At 50.1% G+C, this 18,275-nt stretch overlaps 1 protein-coding gene across 8 annotated transcripts; it reads left to right on the top strand.

The window, feature by feature from the left end:
• The first annotated feature begins 275 nt into the window (after positions 1-275).
• Positions 276-16,692, top strand: Slc38a7 (solute carrier family 38 member 7). Of its 8 annotated transcripts, none has more exons than XM_075977029.1 (12): positions 276-333; positions 895-999; positions 5,317-5,703; positions 7,083-7,281; positions 7,476-7,620; positions 8,400-8,498; positions 9,080-9,137; positions 9,337-9,451; positions 10,640-10,787; positions 11,224-11,423; positions 12,248-12,302; positions 14,980-16,692. In XM_075977029.1, exons 3-12 carry the CDS (start codon positions 5,434-5,436, stop codon positions 15,080-15,082), a joined length of 1,392 nt encoding a protein of 463 aa, XP_075833144.1. In that variant the 5' UTR covers positions 276-333; positions 895-999; positions 5,317-5,433; the 3' UTR covers positions 15,083-16,692. The 8 variants fall into 8 exon arrangements, with proteins under 8 accessions (XP_075833144.1, XP_075833150.1, XP_075833145.1 ...); XM_075977035.1 differs by having other exon boundaries at positions 7,476-7,690; XM_075977030.1 differs by having other exon boundaries at positions 280-347.
• The last annotated feature ends 1,583 nt before the right edge of the window (positions 16,693-18,275 follow it).

The raw sequence follows: 18,275 nt of genomic DNA, 5'->3' as shown, positions 1-18,275 counted from the left end.
TGAATGCAGGAACAAAGATAATAAGGCCAAATAGTTTTGGCCCACTGCCCCCGAGGACAAAGATGCCAAACCTCTTAACGCTCTTTCCAGGAGAAAGGAACAGTGTTTGGTTTGGCCAAGAGATCATGCCTAAAAATAACTGGATAAACGTGTTGGCAGGGAGCCAAGTTGGCTCAGAAATTTGTTGTAGGTTTGAGAAGCTGGTGCGGTCCGAGGATGACACTGGCTTAAAAACTACAATTCCCAGAGTGTCGTGCAGCCTCTGCCAGACGGGTGGTCATGTGACCCAAGCTCACGTGTTTCCAAAGTCGGCTCGGAAAAGACGCCTACGAGGTTTGTGAACGGAGGTACGGGCGGTGCCAGGTGGGACTGTAGGGTTTCTGGGTCTTTGGAGTTCCCCATCTCTGCTGCAACCAGGTTCCCGCAGGGCTCCAGAGCCATCCTCTCTGGTGTCCTCTGTTGCACCGGCCCAGCCACGCCTTAGGCTGGCGGCTCTCCACTCAGTCCTAGGCCAGGATCTAGTCAGCTTAGACACGCAACCCACCGCTTTTACGTCATGCTTGGGGCTCACCCAAGCCCACCCTGGCCGGGTGCTCCCTTCCCCACCTCCCATGCAACTAAACTTCATGTTTCAGTGCTGGCCCCAGGTTAGACTGGGAAGCGGGTAAGATCTATTCCATTTCTGACCTAAGCATAAATGTATCGTGATTATAGTTCTGGCCCTGCTAATGTTCATTGTGACCGTAACGTAATTTCTTTCCTCCGTGGGCCTTTGCTCTATCTGATCTGGCACTCCACTCCGTACTATGGGTTATTCAGAGCTACTCCTGTAACCCCACCTTCACCCCTGTAACCAGCTGCAAAAGGTCAAATTCTTTTCTGTACTGACTGCAGGTTTTAGGTAAAGCCTTGAGAAGAACTTGAGGCCAAAAAGGGATGTCAGGAGACTCGGATCCCATACCTTTGGGCAGAGAGAACAACGCACTTCTGAGATAGCAGGTAAGCTGGGAACAGTGGGGCTGATTAATTGGGGTAGGGGTGAGAGCTCGTAGACCAGTGAGAGTCCAGGGGATGGAATCATTCAACCTAAGCTTGCTTGCTTTGGTTAGTTAGTTGGTTAGTTAGTTAGTTAGTTAGTTAGTTAGTTAGTTAGTTAGTTAGTTTTTTGAGACGGTGTTTCTCTGTGTAGCTTTGGAGCCTCTCTCACTCTGTAGACCAGGCTGGCCTGGAACTCAGAGAGATCCACCTGCCTCTGCCTCCTCAGTGCTGGGATTGAAAGCGTGGGCCACCACCGCCAGCTCAACATGAGCTTTTGTATGGTTGCAGGAGAGGCTGGCAGATGGCACAGGACTGGGACAAGGGTGCCAAAGGGAAGCCTGCTTCTTAGAGAGAGGCTTGGGACCATGTGACCATAATGTCTGTTTCCTTGTTGTTAGCAATGTGGCACGGGTGGCCTTAGACCTCTCTGGAGCTGTGCCTGGACCTGGGGCGTCCCCAGCCTGCCTTTACTACTCACCACTGAGACTTTGCTGAGTTGGCTGGGGCAGATTGCATAAGAGGAACAAGTCTGTGGTTAGACTGACGTTTCTGACTCTGGCCCAGCAGATGTGTGTGCACTAGAACTATGTCCTTCAGATGTCCCAGAGCACCCGAACTTTTCTCTTCCTTCTGGGGGTGATGTCCCCAGCTTTGTCCACCATCAGAAGGAACACTTGGGAAGCATCCCCAGGGGCCTCAAGTCTATTCTAGACTCCCCAATGGAATGACCTTATTTAGAGGGGTGCCTTAGGATAAACATTGGTTGTGTCAGAATCATTGCCTTTGGGGGAAGGAAATGGGATTTTTTTTTCAATTATAGAGAATGAGAATATGAATGAATGAATGAACGAACAAATGAGCGAGCCATGGTTCCTGAGTGGCCGGAGAACAACCTTCAGGAGGCCATTCTTTATTTCCACCACGTAGGTCCCAGAGATCAAACTCAAGTCATGAGTCTTGCTTACAAACACATTTACCCATTCAGCCATCACACCAGCCCCCAAATGGCGGCTGCTGGGGATTGACTCCCAGGCCTCATTTACAGAAGCACAGGCTCTACCACCCCCAGCCTGGTAATGCTTACTAATATCAGCCTGCTCTTCATAAGAATAAGCCTTGAAAAGACTTATTGGACTGAAGCCGGGCGGTGGTGGCGCACACCTTTAATCCCAGCACTCGGGAGGCAGAGGCAGGAGGATCTCTGTGAGTTCGAGGCCAGCCTGGTTTACAAGAGCTAGTTCCAGGGCAGGCAACAAAGTGACACAGAGAAACACTATCTTGAAAATCAAAACAAAACAAAAGAAGACTTATTGGACTGAAGTGACTTCCCCAAGGTCGTGCACTTAGGAAGTGGTCAGGTTAGTTAGGCTTCAGGCCTCTGGGTCTAAATGAGAGCATAGCCCCTCCTAGCTCAGGGATGATTTTTTAGTTTAAAACTTTTTTGAGACAAGGTTATACTATATAGCTCCCTGCCCACCCACCTCACCCCAACCCTCTCCCTACCCCAAGCTGGAGAGATGGCTCAGTGGTTAAGAGCACTGCCTGCTCTTCCAAAGATCCTGAGTTCAATTCCCAGCAACCACATGGTGGCTCACAAGCATTTGTAATGAGATCTGGTGCCCTCTTGAGAAAGAGACCTTGTCAGTTGTCCTCACCAACTTAGACCATGAAACCCAATATGGATCTGCTCATGCTGTGGCCTTAACTTTGGCTCTTTAAGAAGCATTATTCCTCTTGGCGGTTCAGACCGGCACTGAGGTGCGAGGACACTTGTTTTCAGAGCTGGGTTCCTGAAAGCATTTCAAGATTGGAAGAAGAGTGGACCTCCTGGCTTTCAAGGAAAAACCAAGGCTAAAGGAAAGCCTCCAGTTAGGCTGTGCTTTTCCAGATAGTGAGAAGATGACAAACTTAAAATTTATCAGTTCAGCAGGCCCAGGACAGAGGCAGAGGCAGATGACTGTTCTGGGCCACATAAGAATGTTCTAGCAATGTTGATGTTATTTTGTCTTTGTTCATTCATTCAGTTGTGTCTGTGTCTGTTTTTTTTTTCTAAGATTTATTTATTTATTATGTATTCAACATTCTGCCTCCATGTATGCCCACATGCCAGAAGAGGGCGCCAGATCTCATTACAGATGGTTGTGAGCCACCATGTGGTTGCTGGGAATTGAACTCAGAACCTCTGGAAGAACAGCCAGTGCTCTTAACCACTGAGCCATCTCTCCAGCCCCTGTATCTGGTTTTTATGTTTGTTGTTGTTTTGTTTTTCAAACAGGATTTCTCTGTGTAACAGTCTCCTGGAGCCCACTCTGTAGACCAGGCTGAATTCACAGAGTGCTGGGGGATTAATGGTGTGTGCCACCACCGCCCAGCTTGTGTCTGTGTGTGTAGATCAGAGGAAACTTGCGGGAGTTGTTTCTCTCCTTCTACCATGTGGGTCCCAGGAGTCAAACTCAGGTCATCAAGCTTGGCACCGGCCATCTTTACCGGCTAAGCCATCTCAGCAAGCCTGGTTTTGAATCCCAGCCACCAGTGACTGCCACATGACCAAGGGTAGCATACACAATGCCTGGGCATCAGACTCGTTGGTGTCAGTCCTGTCGACTCAGTTGTGGCTTGTAGTAACAATAACCTCATGTCTGCCCTCAGAGCCGTTTGGTTTGGCTAGGGGAAGCAAGCCTAGGGCACACAGGGCTAGCACACAAGCAAATGATGGAAGGAAATGGGTCTGGGTAGGGCCAGGCTCTGTGATGACTCCGAGAAGGGCTCAGTGAGTGGCTGAGAAATGGGGAAGAGATGGAACCTGGAATGGCCAGCGAAGGGGCTGGGACTATTCCAAACACACAATTAGGAATTATCTTTCTGGGCCAGTGAGATGGCTCAGTGTGTCAAAGAATCTGCCAAGCTTCATGATCTGAGTTCGGTCCCCTGGGCCCACATTATGAAAGGAGAACACGCATTCCCAAAAGTTACGTTCTGACGTCCACACAAGCACACACACAGCAAATAGATGAAACACAAACCTCCACACAAATACACACACACACACACAAAAAACAAATAGATGAAATGCAATTTAAAAAATTATTTTCCTAGCACTGAGTAGTGGTGGCGCACGCCTTTAATCCCAGCACTGGGGGCGCAGAGGCAGGCAGATCTCTGTGAATTCAAGGCCAGCCTAGTCTACAAAGCAAAATCTAGAACAGCTAAGGCTACATAGAGAAGCCCTGTCTTGCAGGGGGAAATATACCACATTTTCCTGCTAGCAGCAGACTTCTTTAATCTCAGCACTCAGGCAAAGGCAGAAGGATCTCTAAGTTCAAGGACAGCCAGGACTATAGAGAGACCTTGTCTCAAATCTTAACAACAACAACAACAACAAAAAACAAAAATAACAACAAAAAAAATTACGGAGGATCAATATGGCAGGGATTGCCATATGGGAGATGAGAGAGCTGACCTGAATTTCGAAGGGCCTTGAAAGCCATGTAGTCTGGATTGCAGGAAAGCATGCCAGGCTGAAATGAACTGAAGCTCCGTAGTTCATAGCAGCAGCTCTCTTGGGACTGTGGTGTTCAGGCCTCTTGGGAAGCCAGATGGATGTAGGTCCAGGCTGTGTTGCAGCTTGCTCAGGGACCATCCTGGGCCAGTGCTTCTATTTCTCTGAACCGCTGATCACAGAGCTGCCAGAGGACCAGATGATCTCAGCCGTGTCTGTGACACACCTGTCCCCTGGGGCCTCTCCAGGTGCTCCAGGTAGCACTCCTGTCTTCTGCGTCCTTGACTCTCTTCCAGTACTGGGAATTGGTAGACAAGTGCTCCATCAGAGCCTCTCCGTATCCCCAGCCTCTCCCACGCTTTTGTTTCATTTTCTTTTTGAGACAGGGTTTCTCTGTGTTGCCTTGGCTGTCCTGGAACTTGCTCTGTAGACCACGCTGGCCTTGAACTCAGAGATCTGCCTGCCTCTGGAGCGGTGGGGTTAAAGGTGTGCACCATCCCCATCCAGCCCCACTATCACGTGTAGTGAAACAAATCAGGTGTGCAGCTGGCATGTTTCTGTGTCTGTCACCCACACACTGTGACCTCAGTGCACAGAACACAATGCACAGAGCAGCACCTGCATCTTAGCCTTGAGGAGTTCATGCCATGCAGTTGGTTACTGCCTGGTACTTGTGCAGATCCTAGCCAAGTGCTCTGGGAAAGTTGCATCATCTTTTTGTGCCCCAGAGTCACTGTTTCCGGATAAGCATAATGTCTGCCTTTCTTTGTCTTGCCCAGGTCGACTAGAGTCCCCCGGAGTAGTAGCCCAAAGGGGGCAGTTACTCTCTCAGCTACCCCGGGAATGTGGTCGTGAGGCAGAACCCACAGCTCTCGGAAGAAAAGTAGCCTTGGACCATGGCCCAGGTCAGCATCAACAGTGACTACAGCGAGTGGGGCTCCAGCACTGATGCTGGGGAGCGGGCCCGCTTGCTGCAAAGTCCCTGTGTGGACATGGCCCCCAAGAGTGAGGGGGAGGCGTCTCCTGGAGATCCAGACAGAGGCAGCACGTCTACGCTTGGAGCCATCTTCATTGTGGTCAATGCCTGCCTGGGTGCAGGACTGCTCAACTTCCCAGCAGCCTTCAGCACCGCTGGGGGTGTGGCAGCTGGCATCGCCCTGCAGATGGTGAGTGTGCTGGCGGCAGAAGTAGGCGGTGTCCTGGGCTCTTTGATTGGCAGGGGAGGCTTTGAATCAGAGTTAAGCGATTGAGGACATACGCTGTTATTCTTCCCTCTCTTGTAACTGATAGACATTACCAATCTATTCCAGAACTTTCTTTTAAAGCTACCATCCAAAACCAATACAAGAGTATGAAAAGAGTAGGGTAGACGAGGGAAAGAAAGAGAGGGAGCTGGTGAGATGGCTCAGAGGTTAAGAGCACTGGCTACTCTTCCAGAGGTCCTGAGTTCAACTCCCAGCAACCACATGGTGGCTCACAACCATCTGTAATGAAATCTGTCGCCTTCTCCTGGTATGCAGGGATACACGCTGGCAGAATGCTGTGTGCATAATAAAGAAGTCTTTAAAAAGGGTGGGGAGGGGAATGAAGCCTAAGTCAGGTATCAGAACTCTTCACACTGAGGCCAGTTGCGATCAGAAGCCTTCCTAACAATGAGAGAGGTTTGAACGTCATCTGCATGCTTAATTTTTTTGCCTTTTGAGGTGGCTGTTGTAGCCCAGGCTCACCTTGAATTTTCTATGGAGCCAAGGATGACCTTTAACTTCAGATTTCCTGCTTCCCCAGCCCAAGTGCTGGGGTAACAGACAAAAAAAAAAAAAAAGGAAAAAGAAAGCAAAGAAAATCATAAATTGGTTCGAAGCTGAGTTTGAAGCTGTTTGGGGTCCACCCTATTCTCAGTCTGTTTGCATGTTCGAAATTTTGAATGAAGCTCTTTTCGTTATTATCTTGTTTTGTTTTGTTTTTTAATTATTGTATGTGTATGTATGTTTTTGCCTAATTGTATGTGAGCCACATGCATGCAGTGCCAGTGGAAGCCAGGAGAGGGCATCAGATCCCCACCGAATTGAGTTACAAATGGCTGTGAGCCTCCATATAGATGTTGGGAATTGACCCCAGGTCCTCTGAAAGAGCAGCCAGTGCTCTTAATCACTGAGCCGTCTCTCTAGCAACTGAAACTCGTTTTTTTTTTAAAAGATATATTTATTTATTCAGTATACAACATTCTGTCTCCATGTATGCCCGCACGCCAGAGGAGGGCGCCAGATCTCAGTACAGATGGTTGTCAGCCACCACGTGGTTGCTGGGAATCGAACTCAGGACCTCTGGAAGAGCAGCCAGTGCTCTTAACCACTGAGCCATCTCTCCAGCCCTGAAACTCGTTTTTAAAGAAAATTTCAACTTGGTTACCTCTAGTAATCAGTTAAAATTGTCCTGCAGTATAAGGACCTGCATCTGCAAACCTGCTATGGACATTAGTGTAAAAGATGCCCAAACTGAGCTCACGACACCTTTCCCACACCCTTTCGTCTCTTCCTGCCTGCAGGGCATGCTGGTTTTCATCATTAGTGGGCTTGTCATTCTGGCCTATTGCTCCCAGGCCAGCAATGAGAGGACCTACCAGGAGGTGGTGTGGGCCGTGTGCGGCAAGCTGACGGGCGTGCTGTGTGAGGTAGCAATCGCGGTCTACACCTTCGGCACCTGCATCGCCTTCCTCATCATCATTGGGGACCAGCAGGACAAGAGTGAGGTTCTTCCCCAGCTCTCGTCTTTCTCCTCGGCCTGAGTTCCTGGGGTAGCGGGGAAAGAATGTTCCACACTAGGACTTGCCCTCTCTTCGAGTCCTGCTCCTTAGAGGGAAATCTTAGGACCCTGCCAAAGCCAGAGGGCCACATCCTGAATGGCCTGGCATGACATTCGCTCCTTCTTCCCCGTGCAGTTATAGCTGTGATGACAAAGGACCCCGAAGGGGCCAGCGGCAGCCCCTGGTACACAGACCGCAAGTTCACCATCAGCCTCACTGCCTTCCTCTTCATCCTGCCCCTGTCCATCCCCAGGGAGATCGGCTTCCAGAAATATGCCAGGTTCGGAGGTCCCAACCCAGCCTGGGCCAGACAGAGGCTCTGATCAAAGGCAACTGGAGAGCCATTTCTGGTGGGGAGCCCCTCTCCCCCATGGTGTCTTCCTTGGGGAACAAGAACAGGCAAGCCAGGGCAGGCTAGAGCTTCAGAATTCTAGGCCCAGAACGTTCCTTTTCCGTTTTTATCAAGGAAGATAGTGGCCTTTTGCAGCATTGGAAGGTGTGATCTAAAAGTCCTTGTCAAAGAAGGGATTGGCAACGGCTGGCGGTGTAAGGGCAGGTGCTGGCCAGGGCTTTGGCTTTTCCGGAATCTGGGAGTTGGCAATCTTAGTGTTGGCAGCGTGGCTGGGACTTCGGGGAGAGAGGTCTGGCTTCCTAGCCCTATATCTGAAAAGCTGTGGGGGTTGAGGCTCTTTCATACTTGGCCATCTCCAGGGTTTCCTTAAATGTTAGCAATCCAGTCTCTACACTCTCCCCCTTTATCCCAGAATCTCTTAGTTCTCAGATGCCAGGCCCACAGGCTGGCCAGCTGTAAGCCCTTGCCACACCTGGGCTGCTCAGGCTGAGCTTGTACTGTACACTGGAGCCCAGTTCCTGAATGTGGTCTCTGAGCCAGCGCATGTCCCCTGGCTAAAATGCTAGCAGCCTCCTCCCTGTGGCAGGTCTCTCTGCCGCTTGTTTCTCCTGAATCCCTAGAGCAAGGATGGGTACGTCTGAGCATGGGGTTGGACAAGGGGTGGCTGGGCCTGGGAAGCAGGAAGTCAAATCTCTCGTTCTTGGCAGTTTCCTGAGTGTTGTAGGCACTTGGTACGTCACCGCCATTATTATCATCAAATACATCTGGCCAGATAAGGAGATGCGCCCAGGGGACATCCTGACCAGGTAGGTGAGGGTCCCTGGGAAATGCATGGGGTAGAAGCTGCTACCCAGATGAGGCGTCTCATTGTAGGAAGGAGGGGAGAGGGCCTGTCTAGTATCTAGCGGATGCCACCATGCAATGCAAGGTCCTAACCTGGGGAGAGTTCCAGGAAGAAAATGGCACATTTTCCCAATTATTCTTTTTTTTTGATTTATCAGACTGGGACTCGTGTAGCTCAGACCAGGCTCAAACTTACTATGCAGCCTGGTCTTGAACTCCCGATCCTCCTGCCTCTACCTCCCAAGTGCTGGAATCCCAGATATGCATCTGCATGTCCAGCTCTCCCATACCCCTTTTGTTTTTTGTTTTTAAAAGAACAGTTCAGGAAAACAAAGTCCTAGTTCAGGAGCCAGGAATTCTGGACTCTGGTCCTAAGGTGGCCTTTTAGAGACTGTCTCCTGAATTTCACATAGACACGGGTCCTCTGCCTGTGTGTGTTTAGTGTGTGGGATGCTGGTTGTTGGTGGAAGAATGCAGAAAGGGTGGTGTGGACAGTTGGTGACCCTGTGAGATTCACAGGCAATTTCATTGTGTTTGCCAACAGACCAGTTTCCTGGATGGCCGTCTTCAATGCCATGCCCACCATCTGCTTCGGATTTCAGGTGCCAGCAGCAGGGTCCCTGCTATCCCATTAGCTCACTCCCCCCACCCTGGGAGGACCCTCGGATTATGGATGGGATGGTAGGATTCCTGGGAGGACGGATGAACCAAGGGCCTCTGGCTTGTCCCTTCTCCCTGGGGCCTTTGAAACCTGGAGATGAGGTCGCTTCCCCACGATGACCGTACCCTTCACCTGGACAGTGCCATGTGAGCAGTGTGCCCGTGTTCAACAGCATGCAGCGGCCAGAGATAAAGACCTGGGGTGGAGTGGTGACAGCGGCCATGGTCATAGCTCTGGCTGTCTACATGGGCACAGGTGAGTGCTCTCCTCCAGAGGCCAGGCTTGGCGTGCTCCCACTCCCTCTTGAGTCCCCAGAGTTTCTGGTCTAGCTTTCCTCTGCACTCTTAGCTGGGTGAGCACTTCGGTAGACATTGACTTGAACTCTCATCAAGGTGAGAGTGTTCTGCCTGCTCACAGGTTCTATTCTGATGCTAAGTGGCTATCAGAAGGGAAGGTACCCTCAGTGTAAAGTTGCTACAAGGACTGTGCAGGGAACTGGCCCAAGCCCTGGTGGGATCGACAGTCTTAGAGAAAGTTTTTATACATTTTTTTTTTATTTTTTGGTTTTTCGAGACAGGAGAAAGTTTCATTTAGGTAATAAAGAAAAAAGAATTCCAGGCAGTGGCTGATGAAACCAGGAAGTGGGGGGGGGATGGGACTGAGTGGGTGTGGCATTCACAGAAGGCTCCTCTCTGAAGATGTGATACCTGGAGAGGTCCATGAGGGAAAAGCCATTCCACAAGAGAGTAACCACAATGTAGGTTGTCTGGGGAAGGAATGGGGGAAGGTCTGTATTGCCGGGGTGTAAGAAGTTGGTACCTATGAGACTGGACAGCCAATGGGAGAGCAATGGATGCTGCCGGGAGCCTAAGAGGATGCATTTCTTGGGTGGGAAATGACCGGTCAAATCTTTGGCTGTTGCGTGGGTTAATTTGGGCAGGAGAGATGAACTGGGAGTTATCCTCCTGTGTAGGAGATGAGGGCAGGAGCTGCCTGGGCTCGAGTTGTCCCAGCCTCTGAAGCTACCGCAAGAAACACAAGAGGCAAACAGGCAAAGTCCCTCTTGCCGTGGGTCCTCTGTTCTGGCTGGTGACAGGAGATTTAGAGAGAGGTGATCGGAAGAGAACGGAGCAGGATGGGAAACAAGTGACTGGGGTGGGCGTGACCGCATGGGCAGGGCAGCGTTCTCTGAGGAGGGGACATCTGAGCTGAGACCCGAGTGGTGTGGTGGCAGCACAGTGGTTTGAGCAGATGCAGTGGTGTGTGTGGAAGTTAGGGAGACACGTGCAGAAAGCACCCGTGTGTGCTGCTGGGCTCCAGCAAGCAACACCTGCGGAGGCAGGAAGTGGGGCATCTGCTCTCACCTCCCAGGCTGCTCCAACACTCCCATCTGGAGTAGGCGGTCCACCCTCACCCTCCCTTTCCCCTTGCTTTTGCTCCTAGGCATCTGTGGCTTCCTGACTTTCGGAGCTGCTGTGGATCCAGATGTGCTCCGGTCCTACCCCTCCGAGGACGTGGCTGTGGCCGTTGCCCGAGCCTTCATCATCCTCAGCGTGCTCACCTCCTACCCCATCTTGCACTTCTGTGGGCGGTGAGCCCCTTCCCCACCCTGTCCAGAGCCCCCTGGGAGCCTGCACAATACATGGCCTTATGGGGAGCCCATTTTGTGTCAAAGAAAATTGAAGCCAACAGAAAGAATCTGAGTCTAGGATGCCCTTCTCCCATACTCCATGCCAGGTCTTACTGGTTCCATTCTGTGAGCCCTGTAAGGATCTCCAGTCTATATCCTATCCTGAGCCTTTATATATTCCCAGCCAACATTTTGGACACCCCGATCCATTCCTTTTATAAAGGGAATTATGGCGTCCATATCCAGGTGAAGAGGTAAAGTCTTGTAGCCCATAGCAACCAAGGACAGTGATGGTCACAGATGAGGACCCAAGCTCAGGGACCACACACTTGCCCATTCAGGATCTCCCCCTCCCTGCACTAGCCAAAGCACCCTGAGCCCCTCCTCATGTGATCAGGGCTGTGGTGGAAGGCCTGTGGCTGCGCTACAAGGGGGTGCCAGTGGAGGAGGACGTGGGGCGGGAGCGACGGCGCCGAGTCCTGCAGACGCTGGTGTGGTTCCTGCTCACCCTGCTGCTAGCCCTCTTTATCCCTGACATCGGCAAGGTCATCTCAGTCATTGGAGGCCTGGCAGCCTGCTTCATCTTCATCTTCCCAGGTGCACACCCCAGGTGCCCCTATCTTCCCCACACAGCAGGACCTCCCTAACCTTAGCTGGGGACTCAAAACCTGCTGGCAAAAGTAACCACCGTTTTCTGTTGCTCGCTGACCTGGCTCATCTAGATGCTGCCATGGCAACACTGACTCCTGGTTGGAAGGTTGTGATCTCTGTTTTACTGATGAGATGTGAGGCTAGAGACAACTATTAATAGCCCATTTGAAGCCCAATAGGCCCAGGTCCAGGGTCTCTACTCCTACCCTTCAATTCAAGTGTGTGGACCCTTGACCCTCGGGATCTGGGTACCCGATTCCAGTCCAGAGGAAGGAAAGCCCGGTGGTGGCACCTTGAGACTGAAGTCATGAGATCCAAATTCTAGACACATGTCGGCTGCAGTTCCCCCGAAATCCGTCCTGTCTGTCCAGCTATGAGTTCTACTACACCCAGCTTGTTTCTGTCCAGTAACCTCGAAAGCTCTTCCCATTGGACGTGGAGCAAGGGAGTCATGTCTGCTCTGGAGTTGGCAAGATGATGTGAGCTACCACTGAGTCTCATTCAGTGTGTCCCCTTAGCGCTGAGATCTGAATGTAGCCCAAAGGGTTCCGGTTATCTGCTGGCCTGTCTTGGGAGAGCAGAGGCCGGGCGTCCAGCTGGGTGTGGGTCAGGGTTGACAGTCTGGATTTCAGGATCTCTAGTAGAGGATACAGACCTTTCTCCATAATCACCACTACCTCCTGGCTGGGGCGGGGGAGGGGGGGCGGAACTGGGCTGAGGGAGGGACCCCATCGTCTCTTCCAAACTCAGCGTTACCTCTTGTCTTCTAGGGCTGTGCCTCATTCAGGCCAAACTGTCGGAGATGGAGGAGGTCAAACCAGCCAGGTAAAGCAGGGGCAGCCGAGAAGCCTTTTAGGGAAATGAAAAGGGACCTTAAAATAGGCAAAGGGTCAGCTGGACAGTGGTGGCACACACTTTTAATCCCAGCACTTGGGAGGCAGAAGCAGGAGGATCTCTGTGAGTTCAGGACAGCCAGGGCTCCACAGAGAAATCCCGTCTCAGAAAAAGAAAGAATGCATGCTGTTCAGTCCTAAGACCAGAGTTCCTATCCTAGCATCCATGTAACACACCAGGCTTCCCACAAATGCCTGTAACTCCAGCTCTGATGAATCCCTCCGGCCTCCACACACACCTACCCATGTGCACGTCCACTCACACACACACACAAATAAAAAGTTCTTGGTGCTTGGAAGTATGCCTTAGTAACAAACCATGTGCTTGTCACGTATGAAGCCCTGGGTTCAGTCCTCTAGTGTCGCTCCCCAAATTATGGAGCTCTAATGTATATTTTTGCCGTGGGTAATCTGAACTGTTTATAACAATTCATCCTGAGCAGTGGTGGCGCACGCCTTTAATCCCAGCACTTGGGAGGCAGAGGCAGGCGGATCTCTGAATTTGAGGCCAGCCTGGTCTACCGAGAGAGTTCCAGGACAGCCAGGACTGTTACATAGAGAAACCCTGTCTCAGAAAAACAAAAAACAATTTATGTACTACTGAAAGGCTTTATTTTTTTTTTCTTTTTTTTTTTTTTTTTTTTTTTTTTTTTTGGTTTTTCGAGACAGGGTTTCTCTGTGGCTTTGGAGCCTGTCCTGGAACTAGCTCTGTAGACCAGGCTGGTCTCGAACTCACAGAGATCCGCCTGCCTCTGCCTCCCGAGTGCTGGGATTAAAGGCGTGCGCCACCATCGCCCGGCTGAAAGGCTTTAGAAGAAAAAGTGAGAGTCCCATGTCAGGCGTACTCCTGACCCCAGTACCTGGAAGCCTGAGACAGGAATATTTCTAGAGTTCGAAACCAGCCTGGTCTACATGATTTCAGCCTAGCCTGGGCTATATAGTGAAACCTTATCCAAAGCAGGTGGAGTAAGTCTTTCTCTCACAGCCTACTTTACCCCTCTCCTAAGACGTGTTTTCCCTATGGACTGTGACCTAAACTGTGTCTGTGCATGTATGTGTGATGACAGAGCTGAGCAGTATACACAGGGGTTTGGATGTGATTTTGTTATTTGAGGCTGGAAGATTGCCACGAGTTTAAGGCCAGCCTGGACCTCAGAGTGGGACCTTGACTCAAACACTTAACACCACCAGGAGTCATCTGGTGAAGGAAAAGCTGTTTCTCTGAATAATAGTTGATAAAAGGTTTCATGCTTTTAAAAAAAAATTATTCCGGGGCAGGGAAAATAGTTCAATGCGATAGTGCTCGCCTGCAGTATTTAAGGCCCTGGGTTCAGTCTCTACCATGACAGGGGAGAGAGATGGGGGCAGTGAGGGATAGAAAAGAGAGGGAGATGGGAAAAAGGAAGGAAGAGCAAATGAATTTATCCCATGGCAATATTTGTATTTCAGTACTTGGGAGGCTGAGACAGAAAGGCAATGAGTTCTGGCCAGCCAGGATTATACAGTAAGACCTTGCCTAAAAATACAAAACAAAAAGTTATTTATTATAAAATTTAAAAACAGTAGCCAGGCAGTGGTGGCACATGCCTTTAATCACAGCACTCAGGAAACAGACAGGCAGATCTCTGTGAGTTCAAAACCAGCCTGATCTACAGAGCGAGTTCCAGGACAGCTAGGGCTGTTACACAGAGAAACCCTGTCTCAGGAAAAAAAAAAAAACCAATAAAGTAAAAACAGACATATCTTTAAAAAAATAAAAATCATGTACTCACTCATAGGTGGTTTTTAAACATAAAGCAAAGAAAGCCAGCCTACAAACCACAATCTCAACGAATTTAGACAACGATGCGCACACTAAGAGAAACTTACATAGATCTAATCAACATGGGAAGTAGAAACTAGAAAAAGACAAGATCTCCATTGGGAGCATGGGGACCTCGCGGGAGGACTGAAGTGGGGAGGGGAGAGGCAGGGAGGGGAATAGAGAAAAATGTAGAGCTCAATAAATATCAATTAAAAAAAGGAAAAAATAAAAATTACCCTTCATCTCAATGCCAGTGATAACCCCCTTGCATTTTTGTTACATGTGGTTATAGATGTCTACCTTCTGCTTTTTTTCTTTCTTTCTTTATTTAAAATTCTCTCTCGTGTGCATGTGCACATGTGTCCACAGAGGCTAGATGTATCCAGTCCCAGTCTCCCTGGAGCTGGAGCTACAGTAGTTGTGAGCCTCCTGATATGGATCCCCTAGAAGAACACTGTGACCTTAACCACTGAGCCCTCTCTCTGCCCCCCTGCCTTCTGTTTTTTGTTGTTGTTAATGTTATTTTGAACGCAACATCCCATTTTCCTGTCACCTGTTTTTTCCTCAGTGTCTTCCCATTAGAAGACTCACATTCTGCCGTGGTCCTGCCTTGAGCATTAGTCCATCTAGGTCTTGGTCTCCTTAACTGTGAACTAGGGTCGCAAAGCTTTGTATGGGGAAGTTCATGGGAAGCCTGAGGTGTTCTGCCTACAGAAGTGGGGTGACTGAGTTTTAACTGTTTTAGATAGGAGTCTACAGAGACATGGGGAAAAAATGACTGAAACTCTTGTCCTCTGCCCTACAGCTGGTGGGCACTGGTCAGTTATGGAGTCCTTCTGGTCACCCTGGGAGCTTTCATCTTTGGCCAAACCACAGCCAATGCCATCTTTGTGGACCTCTTGGCTTGAACCCTGCCTCTCAGCAAACGTGTGACCAAGAACCATCTCTCAGAGCTGTGGAGCTACCCCAAGTCCCACATCCTCTTCCAGCTGGTGACGTCTGGACACATTTCTCCAGGGACAGTCATGGGACAGAATCAACTGCAAATCTGTGGGCGGCTCCCGCCCAGCTGCCTTCCTGCTCCCCAACCTTGGCATTGTCATGGATGGTGGCAGGAGGTCTCACATCACGGGAGCATCAAACCTTTGGGACCTGAGAAGGGAGAAGGTCAGTGAGTCCCAGAAGAGAAAGACCATTCTGACTTCCTCTGGGAAAAAAAAACACAAAATTGTATACATAGGGCTGGCATCCTTCACAGAACTTGTCGGGACTGTGCTCAGTACCTCGGGGTTTAGTGCCTGCCCGTGTCTCTTAGAAGCCAGCGCTGGCTTCTCCTGGGACCTGTCAACTTCCAAAGGAGACGCTGACATCGTATAATTATCCATTCCCCTGTGGGCCTCCCTGTGAGTCTCTGGTAGCCTCCCAAGTCTTTAGGGTCCCTACCCTGACTTTATCCAAACCTAATGGGTCCAGATTGGGTATCCTCCTATGTCCCTAGACATCACTAAGTCAAATGTTTACAAATGGTGCCGGCCTGCCTCTGGGCTAGGGGCTGCCATTGCCATGGTGCTGCGAGCACTCCTCCGTTAGCTTCCCACGTGGACAGAGGGTCTGTTGTCTTTTCAGAGGCTCTGGGTGAGTCACAGGCTTGGGACTTTTGGACCTTCCTTCCAGGCCAGGCTGCCCAAGGTCTGGGTGAAGTCCCAGCACCATTTCTTCGCTCTTCCAAACCGGTCCTCTCTCTTCCCCAGCTAAACCTAGCCCAAGAACCCAGAAGGAACTTAGACTGGGGACCCTGGACATTTCCTGTACTATCTCCATCTTGACTCTAACTTCCATTCCCACACCCCACCCATCCCTCACCCCCTACCCTATCTCTTCTCTTTCATTCATGGATGAGTTTTGGCATTTAGCATGGTAGGGATGGCACCAAACCGTGCCACGTCAGCTTGCCCAGCTCCACACATCTGTCAGTCCTGGCCTCAATGCCCGGGAATCCCTCTGAGTCATAGCTGCCCCAGGTGAGGTCATACCAGACACTGTATTTTGCGGACCTTAACCTCTTTCCTGCCCCTGCTCACTTTTATAAGTCCAGGTACAAAACTGATCTCCACATAATATTCTCCATCTATTCTGCCTAAAATAGTGAAAGGGGGCCTTCAAGGCAGCCCCCACCCCAACTCAGGTCAGTTCAGTAGAGGCGGCAGAAGCTCAGCATCCAGACTAGCTGAATTGCTCTTTTCCCATCCATTCCTGGTACCCATCCTTTCTGGTCCCATGATGGCTGTTTTCCCTTGGTTTCCAAGTGCTGCTTTCTAGGGACTGGCCAGGGGTAAAGCTGGGGCATGGCATAGAGACAGGCCGGCTGAGACAGTTGACTAGAATCCAGCTTCAGCTTGATCTCAGGACCCCTTCCCTTCCTCTCCCTTGTCCTCTTCTAGTGTCTTGCTGGGTTTTTTCCTGCTCAAGCACACTTGGAGAAGTGGGGATGGTTAATAAAGGGGCTTACCCTGTTGAATTGTTGTCTCTTTTATTTTGTGCTTGGAACAGAGTCGAAGGCATAAATGGCAGGAAGGAGACCTGGGGTGGGACATGTAGATGACAGTTGGCTCTCTACAGCCAGGAATGGGACCAGTAGGCTCTCTTGCCAAGCAAGAGTCCATAGAAGGTTCTGGATACCTCCCTCTCTACCTCCCTTGAATCTTTCCCCACTGCCTGGTGAGTGTCTTCTCTGTGCCCTACTTCTGTCCTAACTCAAACTCTCCCTCTGCTGAGCAGTCATACAGATCTGATGGCACCCAACGTGGAAGTCCCAAGGAGGAAGTGTTTGAGCCACGTAGTGGTGGCTCACAAGTTTAATCCCAGCACTTGTGAGGCAGAGGCAGGAGGATCTCTGTGACTTTGAGGCCAGATTGGTCTACAGAGCTAGATCCAGAACACCCAGGACTGTTTTGTTTTTAATTTATTTACTTTTATTTTATGTGCATTGGTGTTATGCCCGCAGCTAAATTTGAGATCTTGGAGCTACAGACAGTTGTTAGCTGTCATATAGGTGCTGGGATTTGAACCTGGATCCTTTGGGAAAGCAGTCAGTGCCCTTAACCGCTGAGCCATCTTTTCAGCCCCTAGCCAGAGCTGTTTCACAGAGAAACCCTGTCTCGAAAAATCAAAAAGAGAAAATGGAGTGTTTGGATTGATCAGTATAAACTTTCTGTCACTGGAACAAAGTGCTTGAGATCATCAACTTCAAAAGAGGGAAAGTTTATTTTAGTTCTTGACCACTTGGCCTTGTTGCTTTGGATCTGGGATGGCAAACTATGTCATGGCAGGAGCATGTGGCTAAGAAGGAATAAAAAACAATCGTGGCACACACTTGTAATCCTGGCACTCAGTGTGGGGGGAAAGGGAGATCTCCAGCCTTAAAACATAGAGAAACCTGCCTGAAAAGCTAACCAGACAAGGTCTAGAGTCCTCCTATGCCCTTCAGAGGCATACCCCTGTGACCAAACTTCCTTCCACCTCCTATCACAAGATGGAGAAGAAAACTAACCAGAGGGCATTTCAGGGACATTCTAGCTCCAAATTACTGCAGATGCCTTAGGACCTGTCTGAGGAGTCCAGGGGGCTTTCTGGAGGTGATATTTGATCCGGCCCCTTACTCTTGAGTAAGGATTAGCTAAGTAGAGAAAGGTGGGGAGAACTTTCCAAGCAGTGAGCACTCTGGGAGTGGAGGTCCTGAAGTGAGAGAAATACAGCTTAAAGAACTAAGACGTGATTAGTGTAGGTGAACCTTGCCTAGGTGTGGGAGAGTGGCCAAGGTGGTGCATCTCTGGCTTCTCTTTAGGATTAGTCTAGACACCATGCTTCCCACTACTGCCTCCGCTGCTCGGAAATACTCAAATGAGGGAGGGAACTCAGCCTCCAAAGAGGAAGCTCTTCAAATGGGTCAGGGCGGCAGAATAGCTCTGGGCCTTCACACTATCTTGACCGGGAGGCAATGTACTAGAGAATGTGTTTCATTCTTTCCGCACTCCCAGAGGGGGGAAAGGTAACACTCATGCCTAGCAGCCCAACTCACCCATCCATGCCTCATACTGGAAC

The sequence above is a fragment of the Microtus pennsylvanicus genome, chromosome 6, assembly GCF_037038515.1.
Source record: "Microtus pennsylvanicus isolate mMicPen1 chromosome 6, mMicPen1.hap1, whole genome shotgun sequence".
Lineage (NCBI taxonomy): Eukaryota > Metazoa > Chordata > Mammalia > Rodentia > Cricetidae > Microtus > Microtus pennsylvanicus.
Note: the sequence above shows the minus strand (reverse complement) of the source record. Positions and strands in the feature narration are given on the sequence as shown.